General features: G+C 40.4%; 1 protein-coding gene across 5 annotated transcripts in view; it reads right to left on the minus strand.

The window, feature by feature from the left end:
• The window catches only part of LOC118649208 (zinc finger protein 737-like), a 35,936-nt gene that overhangs the window by 4,505 nt on the left and 11,803 nt on the right, over positions 1-19,628 (minus strand). Inside the window, exons 6-9 of one of the 5 annotated variants that reach the window (XM_036296082.1) lie at positions 9,912-9,994; positions 9,590-9,663; positions 7,340-7,424; positions 6,906-7,040 (exon numbers count right to left, since the gene is read on the minus strand). In XM_036296082.1, coding sequence (XP_036151975.1) covers positions 7,030-7,040; positions 7,340-7,424; positions 9,590-9,663; positions 9,912-9,994 — 253 coding nt within the window. In that variant the 3' untranslated portion in view covers positions 6,906-7,029. Of the gene's footprint in view, positions 1-5,587; positions 7,041-7,339; positions 7,425-9,589; positions 9,664-9,911; positions 9,995-19,628 lie in introns of those variants that run through there. The other 4 variants (XM_036296081.1, XM_036296084.1, XM_036296083.1 and 1 more) reach the window with 4 other exon arrangements.

Below are 19,628 nucleotides of genomic sequence, written 5' to 3' on the forward strand. Positions count from 1 at the left end.
ATAACAAGAGGGTTTACAGTTTCCCCCTGGTGCACTGGTTGTGTCCTGAGGGCTCTCAAAAAGGGGGAGTTATCCTGATATTCAAAGGAATGTTATCCTGGCTGCGAAAGACAATAGACAGGCTTAGATAAGGATTCCCTCTTTTTAAGGAAAATTCTTGCATAGGACCTGACTACCTGCTATAAACTGCTTTTAAAAAGATTTTCATTTCAGACCATCCTTTCTGGTTACTTTAGGTCTCTGACTTTGAAAGACTGATATGCAGGCCTTCAATGAGCTTGGTAAGTTAGCAGGTGTCCCCTTTTCATGCACACATTCCCTTTAGGATAATCAACCCAAAGGAAGTACTGAGGAGCCAACTTTTTGTAGGATAATGAGGTGCCCTGGTACTGGGAAGGCTCAGTCTTAGTTTTTCTTCATAAATAATGGACCATTGGGGTTGGACAAAGACTGCAACCTTGGATGGCAGTCAGGGCCAGTTTTTGTTTTTTTTTTGTAAAGTGAAAATACTGTAAATGGGAGGCAGTCAAGTCTTATGGGCCTCTATTAAGTATAACAAGCAATTTTTTAAAATAGATTTTTATTGGTTTCAGAGAGGAAAGAAGAGGGAGAGGTGGGTCAGCTGTCTCCTGCATGCCCCTCCCTGGGGATGGAGCGCACAACCCTGGCATGTGCACCAACCTAGAATGGAACCCTCACCTGCCAGTTCCTAGGACTATGCTCAATAAGTGAGCAATGCTGGTACGGCAGAAGAGATTAAATTTGTTATTATGATTCAGGTTTTGTTTTACTTATTATATATTGTGTTTAGTATATTTTCTTATAGTTTAAGGGCATATAATATACCGTCAGTAATATTAATAGCTGTGATACATATATGTTAGCTTGACAAAATCCTATTGTTATTATTAATTACTGCTACTATTAGCAGTAACATTCATTAGATAGGCCACACCAGTGTTTTCGGATGGCTGACTATTTATGATGTTTGGGCTGTTCATTTTTTTTTTTAAATATATTTTTATTGACTTCAGAGTGGAAGGAGAGAGAGATAGAAACGTCAATGATGAGAATCATTGACTGGCTGCCTCCTACACGGCCCCCACTGGGGATCGATCCTGCAACCCGGGTATGTGCCGTTGACCAGAATCGAACCTGGGACCCTTCAGTCCTCAGGCCAATGCTCTTTCCACTTAGCCAAACCGGCTAGGGCGGCTGTTCATTTTTGAAAAGTCTAATTTCTATTGTAGATGAGGGAAGTGTAAGAAACAGACACAGATGTCCAACCATGGGTAGGCAACTGATAACATAAGATACCTTCCAACACTGTGGGAGAGAAATTTTAATTAATATATTTTCAACAGAATATATTGATAGTAAGTTGTGATATTTGAAGTCTTTGTGTTTTGGGAGTACATTGTCAAATGAATGTTATTAATTTAGTAGTCTCTATAATCTCATTAAAGAGCCATCCTATCTAATAATAGACAAACATGGTAATTGACCATACCTTCGCTATGCCTCCCATTGGCTAATCAGCACGATATGCAAATTAACCACCAACAAAGATGATGGCTAATTTGCATACTGCAGGTAGGGCGGGACAGCGTGAACCGCCAGCACACCGCCATCCAAGGCAGGCCGGCTGCCCTGGTACCCGAGGTCAGCAGGTCCCGGGGTGGCAAGGCACGCCCTCCCCAGAAAGCCCCAAGAGCCGACCATGCCTTGCTGCCCCGGGACCCACCTATCTCACCCCGGAAGCCACCTGAAATTCAGTGGCATAAATGTACCAATTAAAAGAGATTATGAGGGTGAATCTAAAAATCCACTTTAAATATAAAGACACATATAGATTAAAAGAAAGGCATTAAGCTGCAGCCTGTTTTGCTAAGTGGATAGAGCATTTGGCGTGGACTGAAGGGTCCCAGGTTCCATTCCAGTCAATGGCATGTACCTCAGTTGCTGGATTGATCCCCAGTCCCTATCAAAGCATGTACAGGAGGCAACCAATCAATGTGTCTCTCCCTTTCCCTTCACTCTCTCTAAAATTCAATGGAAAAATATCCTTGGGTGAAGATTAACAAAAACAAAGTAAATGGATTAAGTAACATTAAAGAGATTATAAGAAAAATATATTCCAAATTATGTTAGTTATATAATGGTTATGTTTAAATTATTAACACCTAAGAAATTGGGTGAAGGATACACATAATATGCTGTAGTATTTTATAGGGTTTTTTTACATGTATGAGATTATTTCAAATTAAAATATTGAAAAATTAAAAATTAATAAAATATTATTGAAATGTGTATGCATTACATGAAAAATCTCCTAATTGCTTCTAGCATAATTTATTAAATTGTGCTAAAATTTACAAGGGTTCAATTAAAAAACATCTTAATTCTAAATGATATAATACAAAATATATAATAGTGTAGTTATAAGCACTTATCTGAAAATAAAATTTTAAAGAAGTGAATTTAAAGAAGGGATTAGCCAAAGAAAATATATGCACAACCCAAGGACACAGACAACAGTATGGTGATGGCCAGAGAGAAGTGGGGGGCAAGAGCTGGGTAGAGGGAGCAAAAGGGGGGAAATAGGGACATCCTATATAATAATAATAAAAGGCTAATATGCACAGTGACTGAATGGCAGAATGACCAGTTGCTATGATGCGCACTGGCCACCAGGGGACAGACACTCAATGCAGGAGCTGCCCCTTGGTGGACAATGCACTTCCATATGGGGAGTGTCACTCAGCCAGAAGGAGCCTCTCCCACCTTCGTGGCAGCACTAACGGTTTAGGCCTGATCCCTTGGGGGAATAAGCCTTAAGTCGGATATCCCCTGAGGGCTCCCTGACTGCCAGAAGGATGTCTGACTGCAAGCTTAGGCCTGTTCCCCTGGGGAGTCGGCCTAAGTTGACAGGTAGACATCCTCCAAGGGGTCCTGGACTATGAATGGGAGCAGGCCGGGCTGAGGGACCCTCCTCTCTGAGTGCACAAATTTTTTGCGCAACAGGCCTCTAGTTAATAATAATGTAGAATTTCTCCTTCTACTTTTTCTTCGAAAACAAATTTCTGGGGAATGATAAACTATTTACATGCTAACTTCACTAAAAGGCAGAACTTCCACATGGGTCAGCTAACTCTGAGCACAGTTATCCTCATGCCTATTATATGTACACTGACCAAGATTAGTGCTCTCACCAGAGCAAAATTCTCTGAAGAGTAATATATTTGGGGCCCAAAGATAGAGATGAAATAAGTTTTTTTCCAACCCTTTACTTTCATCTGACATGGGTCTCATTTAGAGAGCATAAGTATGGGTATCGCTCTCATATCCATTCAGCTACCCTGTGTTTTCTGGTTGAAGCAGTTAACTCATTTATATTGTAAGTGATTATTAACTATAGGTATATAGTTATTGGCATTTTTAAATTAATTAACACAGTCCTAGCTGGAGACTTTAGCTTCCCATTGACGTCAATGGATAGATCTGCCAGAAAAAAAGTCAATACAGAAAATTGGTCTTAAATGACTCATTAGACAAGATGGATTTGATAAGTTTATAGCAGAAATTATCAAGCAGAGTGTCACACTGGCAAACTGGTGTGCTGCGAGAATTTTTAGAACAAGAAACACCTGTCTATGTAGTCAATAGCACAAACTACATTTCCGATAGATTGTCGAATAAAATGTGACAAAGTCATGCACAGTAATAGCTGTGTGGTGGGCATGAGTCAAAATCAGACATTTTTTTGACAGGTTGGCAAAATACATATTTTGGTGGACCTCTGAATTTCAGTAATTACTCCATTTGTGCCAAGAGATTAAAACATGTTGAAATCTCTCACTCAGAGCCTTTCACCCCAAAGCAGAATATGCATTCTGGACAAAATGAAGACAGAAGGCCCTCTTAACCCTAAAACAATGTCTGCTTCATCTATTTTCCTAATGACCATGTGAAATACAAATCTTTTGTATCTTTTCCATCAATACACACCCTCAATATTACTCACTACAGTACCAGAAAATGGAACTCTTGTCTAGGTGACATCAAATTCCTATCAATGATCTGGATCCAACAGTTTGTCCCAAACAAAACTATAAAGCCCCCAGTCCAGATAGAGACCTAGAGACAACATGACAGGAGATTCTTATATGTATTAATGCTCCATGGGAATGTCAGGAAGTAGAGCAGAAGAGTATCCAATATCCAGTTTCTTTAATCATTGTGTGATCCTTTGGGTTGGCCCATGCAAAGCATCTGCTATTACCAGCTTGTACAAATTCACAAGACACTGGAGAAGGAATGCATGTGGTGCTTTCATTTCAATCACTGCTATCCTGCCGTCCCTGGGACTTACAATCATGGCTAGGAAATCACTGCAGGGACAACTAACGCTTCTATGAATATAACTGTGGACATGCTGTCAGTAGACAAAAAACTTCTGATGAAAAAAAATTTTTTCAACCTCAAATCTGCCATGGTCTCTGGGATTCTCTTGGAAGAATGACCAATATCCAGCAACATTTAAGTAACTGACAACAAAATCCGTTTAACAAGGGCTGAATCCATCCCAAGAAAGAAAGTAATGAGGTAACACTGAGAAATTCTTTTTTAAAAATAAATCTTTATTGTTCAGAACATTAAAGTTGTTCCTCTTTTCCCCCCCCATAACTCCCCTCTACCCAGTTCCCACCCCACCCTCTGCCCTTACCCACCCCCACTGTCCTCATCCATAGGTGTACGATTTTTGTCCAGTCTCTTTCCCCAGCCCCCACATCCCTTTCCTCCTGAGAATTGTCAGTCCACTCCCTTTCTATGTCCCTGATTCTATTATATTCACCAGTTTACTATGTTCCTGAGATTTTTTATCCACTTGATTTTTAGATTCACTTGTTGATATGTAATTGTTGTTCATAATTTTTATCTTTACCTTTTTTCTTCTTCCTCTTCTTAAAAAATTCCTTTCAGCATGTCATATAATACTGGTTTGGTGGTGATGAACTCCTTTAGTTTTTTCTTATCAGTGAAGCTCTTTATCTGACCTTCAATTCTGAATGATAGCTTTGCTGGATAAAGTAATCTTGGTTGTAGGTTCTTGGTATTCATCACTTTGAATATTTCTTGCCACTCCCTTCTGGCCTGCATACATTCTTTGCGAAATCAGCTGACAATCGTGTGGGTACTCCCTTGCAGGTAACTGACTTTTTTTCTCTTGCTGTTTTTAAGATTGTCTTTTGCTCTTGGCATTTGAATTATGATGTGTCTTGGTGTGGTCCTCTTTGGATTCCTTTTGTTTGGGGCTCTCTGCACTTCCTGTGCTTGTAAGTCTATTTCTTTCACCAGGTAGGAGAAGTTTTCTGTCATTATTTCTTCAAATAGGTTTTCAATATCTTGCACTCTCTCTTCTTCTAGTACCCCTATAATTCGGATATTGGTACGCTTGAAGTTGTAGCAGAGTCTCCTTACACTATCTTGATATTTTTGGATTCTTTTTTCTTTTTGCTTTTCCGGTTGGGTTTTTTTTTGGTTTTTTTGTTTTTTGCTTCTTCACATTTCAACTCTTTGACTTGATTCTTGGGATCCTCTTGTCTGCTGTTGGATCTCTGTATATTATTCTTTATTTCAGTCAGTGTATGCTTAATTTCTAGTTGGTCCTTTTTCATATCCTCGGCTTCTCTCCAGTATGAACTCTGTTATGCGGACTAAGTTCTGGGGAGCATCTAGACTTTGCCATATTCTCCACATTTATAAAGCTTCTCTCCAGTATGAACTTTCTGATGTGTAGTAAGTTCTGAGGGTATTCTAAAGGCTTTGCCACATTCTCCACATTTATAAGGATTCCCTCCAGTATGAACTCTTTGATGCCTAGTACGGTGTGAGGACGTTGTAAAGGCTTTGCCACATTCTCTGCATTTATAAGGCTTCTCTCCAGTATGAACTCTCTTATGTGCAGTAAGTTCTGAGGACCTTCTAAAGACTTTGCCACATTCTCCACATTTATAAGGCTTCTCTCCCGTATGAACTCTCTGATGTGTAGTGAGGTGTGAGTACCATCTATAGGCTTTGCCACATTCTCCACACTTATAAGGCTTCTCAACAGTATGAACTCTCTGATGCATAGTGAGGTGTGAGTACGATCTATAGGCTTTGCCACATTCTCCACATTTTTGAGGCTCCTCTCCAGTATGAACTCTCTGATGCCTAGTAAGGTGTGAAGACCTTGTAAAGGCTTTGCCACATTCTCTACATTTATAAGGCTTCTCTCCAGTATGAACTCTCTTATGCAGAGTAAGTTCTGAGGACCTTCTAAAGACTTTGCCACATTCTCCACATTTATAAGGCTTCTTTCCAGTATGAACTCTCTGATGCGTAGTAAGCTGTGAGGACCATCTATAGGCTTTGCCACATTCTCCACATTTAAAAGGCTTCTCTCCAGTATGAACTCTCTGATGTATAGTAAGGTGTGAAGATCTTGTAAAGGCTTTGCCCCATTCTCTACATTTATAAGGCTTCTCTCCAGTATGAACTCTCTTATGCAGAGTAAGTTCTGAGGACCATCTAAAGACTTGGCCACATTCTACACATTTATAAGGCTTCTTTCCAGTATGAATTTTCTGACTTGGAATACAACCTGAAGACCAATTAGATATTTTACCAGAATCTTTACATTTATAAGATTTTTCTCCATTACGGATTTTTTCCATTTTATTTAGATTGAATATTTGACTGGACATTCTAGCACAAGGATTCCAGTTGTCAGCCTCCTCCCCTGAATGAATATTCTCTTGTTCATGGTAATTTGAAGACTGCTGAAAAGACTGGACACATTTACTTCCTTTGTGTGTCTTCTCCACAATAAGAATAACCTGATGTGTATTGGGATTGGACATTTGGTCAATGACTTTTCCACTTTTATAATGGTCCTCTGCAAGCACCCTTCTCCACTGATGATTAAGATATGATTCTTGCTTAAAATTTTTCCAATGTTCAATCCATTGATAACTGCTCTCTCCATTATATGTACTCTAGTGACAATGGGAGATAGAAAGGCCTTTAGTGACAGTTATAACTTCATTAAACTTGTACACTTGTTCCATAACAAACATAATGTGATATTCTTTAAACCAAGAGGGTTGTATAGAAAAACCTTTCCTAATTTATTAAAATTATAAACAAAAAATAAATACAAAACATTGTCGGAGAAGGAAGAATGAATCCCTGTTTAAAAGACTGCCAAATTGCCCTAGCTGGTTTGGTTCAGTGGATAGAGCGTTGGCTTGCAGACTGAAGGGTCCCGGGTTCGATTCTGGTCAAGGGCATGTACCTTGGTTATGGGCATGTCCACAATGGGGAGTGTGCAGGAGGCAACTGATCAGTGTTTCTAGCTCTTTATCCTTCTCCCTTCCTCCCTGTAAAAAAATCATTAATATATTTAAAAATAAATAAATAAATAAATAAATAAATAAATCTAATCTAATAATTGACAAACATGGTAATTGACCATACCTCTGCTACACTTCCCATTGGCTAATCAGCAGAATATGCAAATTAACCTAACCAAGATGGCAGCCGGCAGCTATGCAGCTGAAGCGAGCAGGAGGCTTGCTTGCTCCAGTGATGGAGGAAGCCAAGGTTCCCCACCTGCCACGGCCCGGCTCTAAGTTCCGAAAGCAAAATTTTGATTTTAGAAGCTAAACGAATCCCAGATACCTGCTTTCAGCAGGCCCTGGCCTCAGAGCTGGAGCGGCAACAAAGTTTCAATTATAGAAGGTAAATAAATCCCTGCATAAAAAAAGAAAAAAAGGAGAGGCTGGGAACTTCCATCGCTGTCTTGGCCAGCCACTCTGAAGGGGGTGTGACCAGCTGGAAACAGCCATCAGCCCCTCACCCAGACTGGCTAGGCACCCAAGCGGGACCCCCACCCTGTCTGGGACACACTTCAGGGCAAACTACCGGCCTCCACCTGTGCACCAGGCCTCTATCCTTTATAGTAAAAGGGTAATATGCAAACTGACCCTAACAGCAGAAAGACTGGGAATGACTGGTCACTATGACACACACTGACCCCCAGGGAGCAGATGTTCAATGCAGGAGCTGCCCTCTGGTGGTCAGTGAGCTCCCACATGGAGGAGCTCCGTGCAGTCACAAGCCAGGCTGATGGCTGCCAGTACAGCGGTGGTGGTGGGAGCCTCTCCTGGCTCCTCAGCAGCGCTAAGGATGTCCAACTGCAGCTTAGGCCTGCTCCCTGCTGGCAAGTGAACATCCCCCGAGGGCTGCTGGGCTGCCACAAGGATGTCTGATTGCCAGCTTAGGGCCAATCCCCCGAGGAACAGACCTAAGCCAGCAGGTGGTCATCCCCCGAGGGGTCCCAGTCTGCGAGAGGGTACAGCACGGGCTGAGGGACCCCACTACCCTAGTGCACAAAATTTTGTGCACGGGGCCTCTAGTAAATAAAATAAAAGACTGCCAAATTGCCCAGCAAGCATGGCTCATTGGTTGAGCTTCAATGTATGATCAAGATGGTCATGGTTCCATTCCAGGTGAGGGCACAGCCCTGGGTTTGGAATCGGTTCCCTGTATGAGGAATGCAGGAGGCAGCCAAGAAATGATTCTTTCTCATCATTGATGTGTGCCTTTCTCTCTTCCTCTATGTTCCTATCTAAAATCAATAAAAATATATTTTCTAATAAAAAAATAATAAAATACCTAGCCTAATTGGCTCAGTGGATAGAGCATTACCCTGAGGACTGCAGGAACCCAGGTTCAATTTCAGTCAAGGGCACATGCTCTGGTTTCCGGTTTAATCCTCATGGGGGGGATGCAGGAGTCAGCTCAATGATGTTTCTCTCGCTCTCTCCCTCTCACTACTTCTTTGAGTTTAATAAAAATATATTTAAAAGTAATAATAAGCCCTGGATGGTTTGGTTCAGACGATAAGAGCGTTGGCCTGCGGACTGGGGGATCTCAGGTTTGATTCCGGTCAGGACAAGTACCTTGGTTTGCAGACACATCCCCAGTAGGGAGCGTGCAGAAGGCAGCTGATCGATGTTTCTCTCTCATCGATGTTCATAACTATCTAGCCCTCTTCCATCCTCTCTGTGAAAAATATATATATACACACATATATATGTGTGTGTGTGTGTGTATATATAAATTAATAAGATTTCCAATTTGAATACATTTAAATTTTATAGGTACATTATAAATCTCTACATTTTAGACATGATTGCATGCAAGTATAATCCCACCCTGTATTTTAAGCAATTCAAAGGATTATTTATACTACAGACTATAATTCCTAGTTTTTCCAGATTTCCTTTCCAAGAATGCATAACAATAAAAAGTTGTTTTCGACTTTCACCTGCAGAAACACACTGATCTGCCAATGGAACTGACTTTAATATGGGAGGTTTCCCAAAAGCATAATACACTTGACCTGTATAGGTAACAACAATTTTGTTATGATAACTATTCCAGATTAGATCTGTTTATATTAATTCCCTTTATTCTCATCACACTCTTCCAACGCTTTCATTAAGTGTACATTATCAAAGCGACACCTTTTATATCTTACCAGTATTATTTCAGAGAATAAATCTTCTATTCCAGGCTTTGGAATAAAGGCCTGATCATCTTCCGATGACATACCTGAAAGAAAACAAATTTTCAAGTTTGACAATCAGGTGGTGAGTGCACTTTGAAGTTACCAGGAACTGTAGGCCAAATGACAGTTTTGAGTACTCCAAGACCCACTGAAGGATTCAACAAAGCTCAAGATAGGTACAATGAGGAAAACTCACATCAAGGAGGGACAAAGAGCTGCCTACATTTGCAAATGATACCTGCTCAAACTCCCTGGCACACAATGGCAATATTATTGAAACACTCTTAATTACCAGTTTCTTCCCTGGAGAGAGAGAGGTATGAGGGAAGTCCATGTTCAATGATCTCCCTCTTTTGAAGCCTCTTGAACAAGTGCCTGTTGTGTATGACATAGAGTGTGAACAGAATGGCAGTGCACGGTGAGTGCCCTGTATTGGATGCTACAAATGAGAAATTGCTTGAGCACCATAAAAACTGCGGTACTGAACATGTATATGAAGCCTGAAAAGACACCGTGTTGTCTGAGAAGGAAACAGAACATTTCCAACTGGGAAATTAAACAGACAACCGAACCAAGAACACATATCCTGAAAACAGTGTAGACCGAAAGGAGAATTTCTTCCAGAGGTTATTATTTGTTTCTTCCATAGAAAGCATATTCAAAAGCCTGCTACTTTACAATTCAGGAATCTGAACAAAAGATAACAAGTCTTGAAAAAAATCAAAAACAGAAAAAGTGTACCATCAGGAAAACAAAATAAATATATAAAAACTGGAATTACATTAATGAAAATACATTAATTATCTCAAAAAACTGGAAAATAAGTATCTTAATGTTGTAAAGAAGCAGAAAAAAGACGATATAATATCACGAAAATATTATATAATAAAAATAAAAATACAATGAGAAAGTATTTTACAAACATCACACCAAAAGAGGAAATTGAACTACATAAAACATGAATTAAAAAATAGCGTAGAATCATGAATGAAAGATGTGATCAACTCAAAACATCAAAGAATTTGCCTGAGAGTGGTGGCTCAGTGGTAGAGCTTCTACCTATGAACAAGGAGGTCACAGTTTGGTCCCACATAAGAGCACAGGCCTGGGTTGAAGGATCAATTCCTCAATGTATAGGAGGCAGGCGATCAATGATTCTCTCTCTTCACTAATGTTTCTATTAGTCTCTCCCTCTCCTTTCCTCTCTGATATCAGTAAAGATACATTTTTTAAAAAATAGTAAATAATCAAAGAATTTGTATATAGATCATTAAAATTTTAATTCATTAACATTTTTATCAAGAGAAGCCAACAAATATCTGGAAATGTGAAGAGAATTTAAGGAACTCATGACAGTAACAAATCAACCACCAAGGCAACCCCATAGAGAGAGAATAGTGAAAAGGAATAGGTAGCCTACATAAAAAATTAATCGTTTAAGATCCTGAAAATTGGAGAAAGAGACACAAATACAAGCAGTTCACACATATACGAATAGTGTTGAGATACTTAGATGTCTACATGTAAAAGAAGGAGTAAAGTTGGACTGTTATTAAACACCATATACAAATATTAAACCAAAGTGGATAAAAGATTGAAACATAAATCTCATAATAAGTCAATCTATTAAATGACAAGTTACAAAAACGTTTTTGTTTTTGTTTACAAATACATTTTTATTGATTTCAGAGAGGAAGGGAGAGGGAAAGAGAGATAGAAACATTAAGATATTCCCTGAATGGCTGCCTCCTGCATGGCCCCTACTGGAGATGGAGCCTGCAACCTGCTCATGTGCCCTTCATCAGATTCCAATCCAGGGCTCTTCTGTCCACAGGCTGACACTCTATCCACTGACGCCATCTGGCTAGGCCATAAAGAAAAGTTTTTATGATATTTAATTTTTTATTCTAGCACTAAGAGGAAAGGTAAACAAAGCATAATAGTCAAAAGGCATTGAACCCCGACAGGAAAATGGCGGAGGTATAGACAATGTGTCCCGTGCCTTGTCCCGGAGCAGATAAGGGTGAGAAGCTGAAACGGGTATCATACAGCCCGAATAAGCAGAAGCTATTCAGCTGGGAGACAGTTTGCAGCCGGGAAAGACAGAGGACTCCCGGAGAAAGGGGACGGTTGGAGACTGCAGCTGAAATCTCTCCTGGAGCACCAGCTCAGCCACGGAGACCATGCCATCTTGAGTGGCTGTTATTGGAAGCATATACATCCAAAGACACGGCATCCACGACATCCAGAGATTGGCTACTAACCTGGAAACAACAGATCTCAAGTCCACTATGTGGACTCAGAAGAGCCCTGCTTCTCCTCACGGAAAGGTAAGATTTCACCTAAAGGTGTGGTTTGCAATTCAGGTTGGAGAAAGGAACACGTGCGGGGGAAATCTGCGCCCCACAAAGTCCGCGGCTGTTGGGGCCAGCATGATCCCCGAGTGTGGAAGGGCTCCCACAGGGCTGCTGGCAAAAGGGAACGCTAAAAATAAGCCCATAGCTGGACTGGATGCAAAAAAGCAGCCTCGGATTTTGCCAGTGTACTGAGTGATTAGTGCCAGGGGGGAGAGGCAACGCGGAAGAAACTGCGCACAGAGCTGGAAGGTGGAGGGTTGCAAATTCGCACAACTACTCAGGCTCTTGTTTTTTCTCTTCCCATTAAATATTTGCGTTTGATTATTAAACCCAGTGCATGGGATTGCCCAGTTGGGGTCACTCGCAGAGACTGCAGGGGAAAGTTGTTTTCGGGGAACCTGTGAAACAGAGTGGGAAGTAATGATTAAAGAACAGGTTTTACGGCAATCGACTCTCCCAAACCAGTTTTAAGTGCGACAGAAAAAATAAACCCTAACTGCTGGATAGAGAGGACTAGCCTTGGAGGTCAATCCAGAAACACTGCCACCCAGGGGCTGATCCACGAACTGACTCTTCTGTAAGCACAAATAAAGGCAGTTTGGGAAACAAATACGGCCTGCCTTAAAATCAGGACTAGTTTACAACACGGAGGAAGAGTGTATTGCAGGGGAATTCAACAATCTCCTGAATACCTGGCAGGACTAAGGCTTGCCAAAAAGAAGAGTAGAGGGCCGAAACCGGTTTGGCTCAGTGGATAGAGCGTCGGCCTGTGGACTGAAAGGTCCCAGGTTCGATTCCGGTCAAGGGTTGCAGGCACATCCCCAGTGGGTATTGTGCAGGAGGCAGCGGATCGAAGTTTCTCTCTCATCAATGTTCCTAGCTCTCTATCTCTCTCCCTTCCTCTCTGTAAAAAAAATCAATAAAATATATTAAAAAAAAAAAAAAGAAGAGTAGAGGAACTGAAGCACCTTCACTACTATACATTTTTTTTAAATTCTTTTTTCACCTTTTAATTAAGAAACTACTTTTTTGCCAAAACCGGTTTGGCTCAGTGGATAGAGCGTCGGCCTGCGGACTGAAGGGTCCCAGGTTCGATTCCGGTCAAGGGCATGTACCTGGGTTGCGGGCATATCCCCAGTAGGAGATGTGCAGGAGGCAGCTGATCGATGTTTCTCTCTCATTGATGTTTCTAACTCTCTATCTCTCTCCCTTCCTCTCTGTAAAAAATCAATAAAATATATTTATAAAAAAAAAAAAAAAAAAAAAGAAACTACTTTTTTTTCTTTTTTCATCACCTGATTTTACCTTTTTAATTACTACATTTTTATTTTTAAACAGTATTACAACTATTACCATTTTACCACTTTTTAAAGTGTCATTTTATTTTCTCCTTATTTTATTTTGGGATTAGTGTTCTATATTCTATTTTCATCGTTCCTTTAGCATCATTTTTCTCTACCTCAACTTTACCTTTATGCCAAAACTCTCTTCCTCACTTTTCCCCTTTTGTTGTCCTGTTTCTCCTACCCTATTCCTGCTTTAGATTTTCCCTATTCCTTCTTTTTGCCCCCTAATTTTCACGCTACTTATATATCTAATTTCCAATCCCCTGCTCTAAATCCATATACACCTCTCTCTTTCCTCACTATCCAAATTTTTTTTCTCTCTGTCGTTTTGTTATTGTTTGCTTGATTGTTGAGTATATTGGGGTTTTTTATGCTTGTCTGTGATATTTTTTTGCTTTTTCTTTTTATTTTCCTATTGTCCCCCCCCCCCCCCCCCAGTTATTTTTGTGCTTCTGTTTTCCCTCGCCTCGCTTGATATTAGTGGTTGTTTGTAGTTTGCATTCATCTCCAGGGATCTGTTGCTAAAATTTGTTGGGATTAGTGGTGGTTCTTTTGGAGTTTTCTCCCCATATAAATAGTCTCTTCCCCTCTTCTATTTCATTCTCTCTCTTTTCTCTCTTACTTTTTTTTCTTTTTCTCCCTTTTCCCAATTTAATTTTTGCACTTTTTTTTTCTTTTTCTCTTTTACCTTTTTCTCTTCTTTCTTCCTTATCTCCTAATTCTCTTTGCTCGGGTGGGCACCTTTATTTGGGGTTATTAATATCGTGAATACATCTGTGTTCAGTGCCTTGTATGTTGTGCCTTGTGTTGTATTTTGTGCCTTTAAATCAACGCAGCAGAGAGAGAACTACATAACCAAACACCTGGATGAGAGATCATGATGAGACAAAGAACCAGCCCACATATGAAAGAAAAACAGGCATAACCAGAAAAAGTAAACGAAATGGAGGCAATGGAGGCAAGCAACCTGTAAGAGAAAGAATTCAGAGAAATGGCTATAAAGTGGATCAAAAGAATGGAAGACAAATTCAACAATATGAGTAAGAACGAAGAGGAAATGAAGAAAAACCAAGAAGAAATGAAAAACGACATCACTGCTATAAAGAACTCAATATAAAGCATCAAGAGTAGACTAGAAGAAGCAGAGGACTGCATCAGTGAGCTAGAAGACAAGGTAGGAAAAAATACATAAGCAGAGCAGCTTCTAGGAAAAAAAAAACTAAAAAGCAGGAAAAGAGCCTAAGAGAACTCTGGGACAACACAAAACGAAACAACATCCAAATAATAGTTGTGTCAGAAGGAGAGGAAATGGAGCAAGGAATAGAAAACCCGTTTGAAAAAATGACAGAAAACTTCCCTGATATAGGGAAGAAAAAACACACACAAAATCAAGAAGATCACAGAGTCCCAAACAAAATGAACCCCAAAAGAGTGACGTCAAGGCACATTATAATTAAATTGGCAAACACCAACGACAAAGCAAGAATCTTTTTTTTTTTCTTTTTTTAAAATAGGTTTTATAGATTTTTTTTCACAGAGAGGAAGGGAAGGGGATAGAGAGTTAGAAGCATTGATGAGAAAGAAACATCCATCAGCTGCCTCTTGCATACCCCCGACTGGGGATGTGCCCGCAACCAAGGTACATGCCCTTGGCCGCAATCGAACCCGGAACCCTTCAGCCCGCAGGGCGACGCTCTATCCACTGAGCCAAACAGGTCAGGGCAAAGCAAGAATCTTTTTTTTTTTTAATATATTTTATTGATTTTTTTACAGAGAGGAAGGGAGAGGGATAGAGAACTAGAAACATCGATCAGCTGCCTCCTACACACTTCCCACCGGGGATGTGCCCGCAACCAAGGTACATGCCCTTGGCCGGAATCGAACCTGGGACCCTTCAGTCCGCAGGCCGACGCTCTATCCACTGAGCCAAACCAGTCAGGGCAGCAAGAATCTTAAAAGCAGCCAGAGAGAGACAGAAAGTTAACTACAGAGGATCCCCCATCAGACTAGCGACGGATTTATCAACAGAAACACATCAGGCAAGAAGGGAATGGAATAAAATATACAAAGCCATGCAAAGGAAGGGTCTGAATCCAAGAATACTGTACTCAGCAAGGCTATCAGTCAAAATTGAGGGTGAAATCAGGAGCTTCACAGACAAAAAAGGACTATGAGAGTTTATTACCACCAAACCAGCAATGCAAGAAATGCTAAAGGGTCTGCTATAAAAAGAAAAAATAGAAAATGAAGAAGGAACACAGGAGTAAAGAATAAAAATGGCGACAAACAAGTATCTATCAATAATAACTTTATTTTTTTTAAATATATTTTTATTGATTTTTTACAGAGAGGAAGGGAGAGGGATAGAGAGTTAGAAACATCGATGAGAGAGAAACATCGATCAGCTGCCTCCTGCACACCCCCTACTGGGGATGCGCTCGCAACCAAGGTACATGCCCTTGACCGGAATCGAACCTGGGACCCTTCAGTCTGCAGGCTGACCTCTATCCACTGAGCCAAACAGATCATGGCAATAATAACTTTAAATGTAAATGGACTAAATGCCCCAATCAAAAGACACAGGGTAAGTGAGTAGATAAGAAAACATGACCCATATATCTGCCGTCTACAGGAAACCCACCTCAGAAAAAAAGACGCACACAGACTGATGGTGAAGGGATGGAAAAAGGTTTTTCAGGCGAATGGAAGCAGAAAAAAAGCCAGAGTAGCAATACTTGTATCTGACAAATTAGATCTCAGAGTGAAGGACATAAAAAGAGATAAGGAAGGCCACTTCATAACACTAAAGGGAGTAATCCAACAAGAGGAAATAACTTTGGTAAACATATACGCACCCAATATAGGAGCACCCAAATACATAAGAAATTTTCTGTAGGAGATCATGGGAGAGATTGACAGCAATACAATCATAGTAGGGGACTTTAACACCCCATTATCACTATTCAACAAATCCTCTAAACAAAAATCAGCAAAGAAACATCAATCCTAAATGACTGACTAGATCAGATGGAATTGACATCTTCAGAACATTTCACCCCAAAGCTACAGAATATACATTCTTCTCAAGTGCACATGGGTAATTTTCAAAGATAGGCCATATATCGGGTCACAGGCAAAGTCTCTTCAAATGCAAGAAGATTGAAATCATATCAAGCATCTTCTCAGATCACAATGGTATAAAACTGGAAATCCACTACAATAAAAACAATCCAAAAAAACCAAACACTTGGAGATTAAACAGCACGCTATTAAACAATGACTGGGTTACCAGAGAGATCAAAGAAGAAATAAAAAACATCATGGCAACAAACGATAATGAAAACACAACAATCCAAAACGTATGGGACACAGTGAAAGCAGTCTTGAGAGGGAAGTTCATAGCTCTACAAGTCTACTGCAAGAAACAAGAAACAATGAGAATAAATTACCTAACCCTACAACTCAAAGAGTTAGAAAGAGAGCAACAAGAAAAGCCCAGTGTAAGCAGAAGGAAGGAAATAATAAAGATCAGAGCGGAGATAAACGACTCAGAGACCAAAAAAACAATACAAAAGATCACCAAAACCAAGAGCTGGTTCTTTGAAAGGATAAACAAGATTGATACACCTCTAGCCAGGCTCACCAAGAAACAAAGAGAGAGGATCCAAATAAACAAAATCAGAAATGAAAGAGGAGAAATAACAACAGACTCCACAGAAATATAAAGGATTGTTAGAAAATACTATGAACAACTCTACTCCAACAAACTAGACAACTTGGAGGAAATGGACATATTCCTAGAAAAATATAACCTTCCAAAACTTAATCAGGAAGAATATAAAAATCTCAATAGGCCAATAACTATGGAAGAGATTGAAGCAGCCATCAAAAAACTTCCAGCAAACAAAAGCTCAGGACGAGACGGCTTCACAGGGGAGTTTTACCAAACATTCAAGGAAGAACTAAAACCTATCCTCCTCAGACTATTCCAAAAAATTCAAGAGGAAGGAACACTTCCAAGCTCATTCTATGAAGCCAGCATCACCCTAATACCAAAACCAGATAAAAATAACACAATGAAAGAGAATTACAGGCCAATATCCCTCATGAACATAGATGCCAAAATCCTCAAAAAAATCTTAGCAAATCGGATCCAGCAGTACATCAGAAAGATCATACACCATGACCAAGTAGGATTCATCCCAGGGATGCAAGGATGGTACAATATCCGCAAATCAATAAACGTGATTCATCACATAAACAAATTGAGAGATAAAAACCACAGTCATATCAATTGATGCAGAAAAAACTTTCGACAAAATTCAACACCCTTTCTTGATAAAAACTCTCAGCAAGGTAGGAAGAGAAGGATCATACCTCAACATAATAAAAGCCATCTATGACAAACCCACAGCCAACATCATAATCAATGGGCAAAAACTAAAACCATTTCCTCTAAGAACAGGAACAAGACAGGGATGCCCACTCTCACCACTCCTGTTCAACATAGTACTAGAAGTATTAGCAATTGCAATTAGACAAGAAGAAGAAAGAAAAGGCATCCAAATTGAAAAAGAAGAAGTAAAACTGTCCTTATTTGCAGATGACCTGATACTGTACATAGAAAACCCTAAAGACTCCATCAAAAAATTATTAGACTTAATAAATGAATGTGGCAATGTAGCTGGATACAAAATTAATGCCAAGAACTCTAAGGCATTTCTTTACACCAATAGTGAACTTACAGAAAGTGAGACTAAAAAAGCAATCCCATTTACCATCGCACCAAAAAAATTAAGATACCTAGGAATAAACTTAACTAAGGAGGTAAAAGACTTATATGTGAAAAACTACAGGACACTGAAAAAAGAGATAGAGGAAGACATAAACAGTTGGAAGAACATACCGTGTTCATGGATTGGTAGAATCAACATCATCAAAATGTCCATACTACCGAAAGCAATCTAGAGATTCAATGCAATCCCCATTAAATTACCAATGGCATATTTCACAGATCTAGAACGAACGTTCCAAAAATTCACCTGGAACAAAAAAAGACCTCGAATAGCTGCAGCAACCCTGAGAAAGAAGAACAAAGTAGGTGGGATCTCAATACCAGATATCAAACTGTATATTACAAAGCCACTTTTCTTAAAACAGCTTGGTACTGGCACAAGAACAGACATATAGATCAATGGAATAGAATAGAGGCCCCAGAAATCGACCCAAACCACTATGCCCAATTAATATTCGACAAAGGAGGCAAGAGCATACAATGGAGTCAAGACAGTCTCTTCAATAAATGGTGTTGGGAAAATTGGACAGATACACGCAAAAAGATGAAACTAGACCATCAACTCACATCATACACAAAAATAAACTCAAAATGGATAAAAGACTTAAAAGTAAGACGGGAAAACCATGAAAATACTACAGGAATCCACAGGCAGCGAAATCGCAAACATATGCCGAAGTTATTTCTTCTCTGATAATGCTCCTAGGGCAATGGAAACTAAAGAGAAAATAAACAAATGGGACTACATCATAATAAAAAGCTTTTGCACAGCAAAGGAAACCATCAACAAAACAACAAGAAGACCCACTACATGGAGAACATATTTGCCAATAATATCATCAATAAGAGTTTAATCTCGGAGAGAAACTAAGATGGCGGCATAGATAAACACCGGGAAATTGCCACCTCCCACAACAATTGAAAAATACCGCAAAGGACAGAGCGGACATCATCCAGAACAACAGGAAGGCTGGCTGAGTGTAAATTCTACAACTAGAAGGAAAGAAAAGCACACTGAGAGCCAGAGGAGCTGCGGAGGTGAAGTGCAGAGGTACGGCGGCTCGCGCGCGCGCACGGAAAGGGGGTGGCACCTGAGGACGCGGCTGTCTTTTTGAATCACAAGCTCCCAACTGCTCTGAACTCCAGTTCCGGGAAGTCTCTGGGGACCCAGGACTCATACGGGGAGAAGCTGGACTGTCGGGCAGCGGGCGAACTTGAGGGCGGCTTTCCCTCAGAGGTGCTTGCAGCAATTATCGGGTCACTGAGACACGGGACTCCTTAGGGCTGGGCGGAGAATCAGCCATAGCTGCTTGCTCCGCCCTTTGATTCCCTGAGACCCCGCCCCACCCAGGCTGCGGCAGAGGCTTTTGCATGTGAATGTACCTAACTGCAGCCGAGCCAGGCAGACCCGGAACTTCCAAGAGAAGGCCCAAGACCCCGCAGCGGCTTGCATTGCTTCACAGCTGAGCCTCTTCGTGGCTCCTGCTGTGTGGCCTCAGGCAGAGGCTGAA

This window comes from Myotis myotis, unplaced genomic scaffold, assembly GCF_014108235.1.
Source record: "Myotis myotis isolate mMyoMyo1 unplaced genomic scaffold, mMyoMyo1.p scaffold_m19_p_28, whole genome shotgun sequence".
Classification (NCBI taxonomy): domain Eukaryota; kingdom Metazoa; phylum Chordata; class Mammalia; order Chiroptera; family Vespertilionidae; genus Myotis; species Myotis myotis.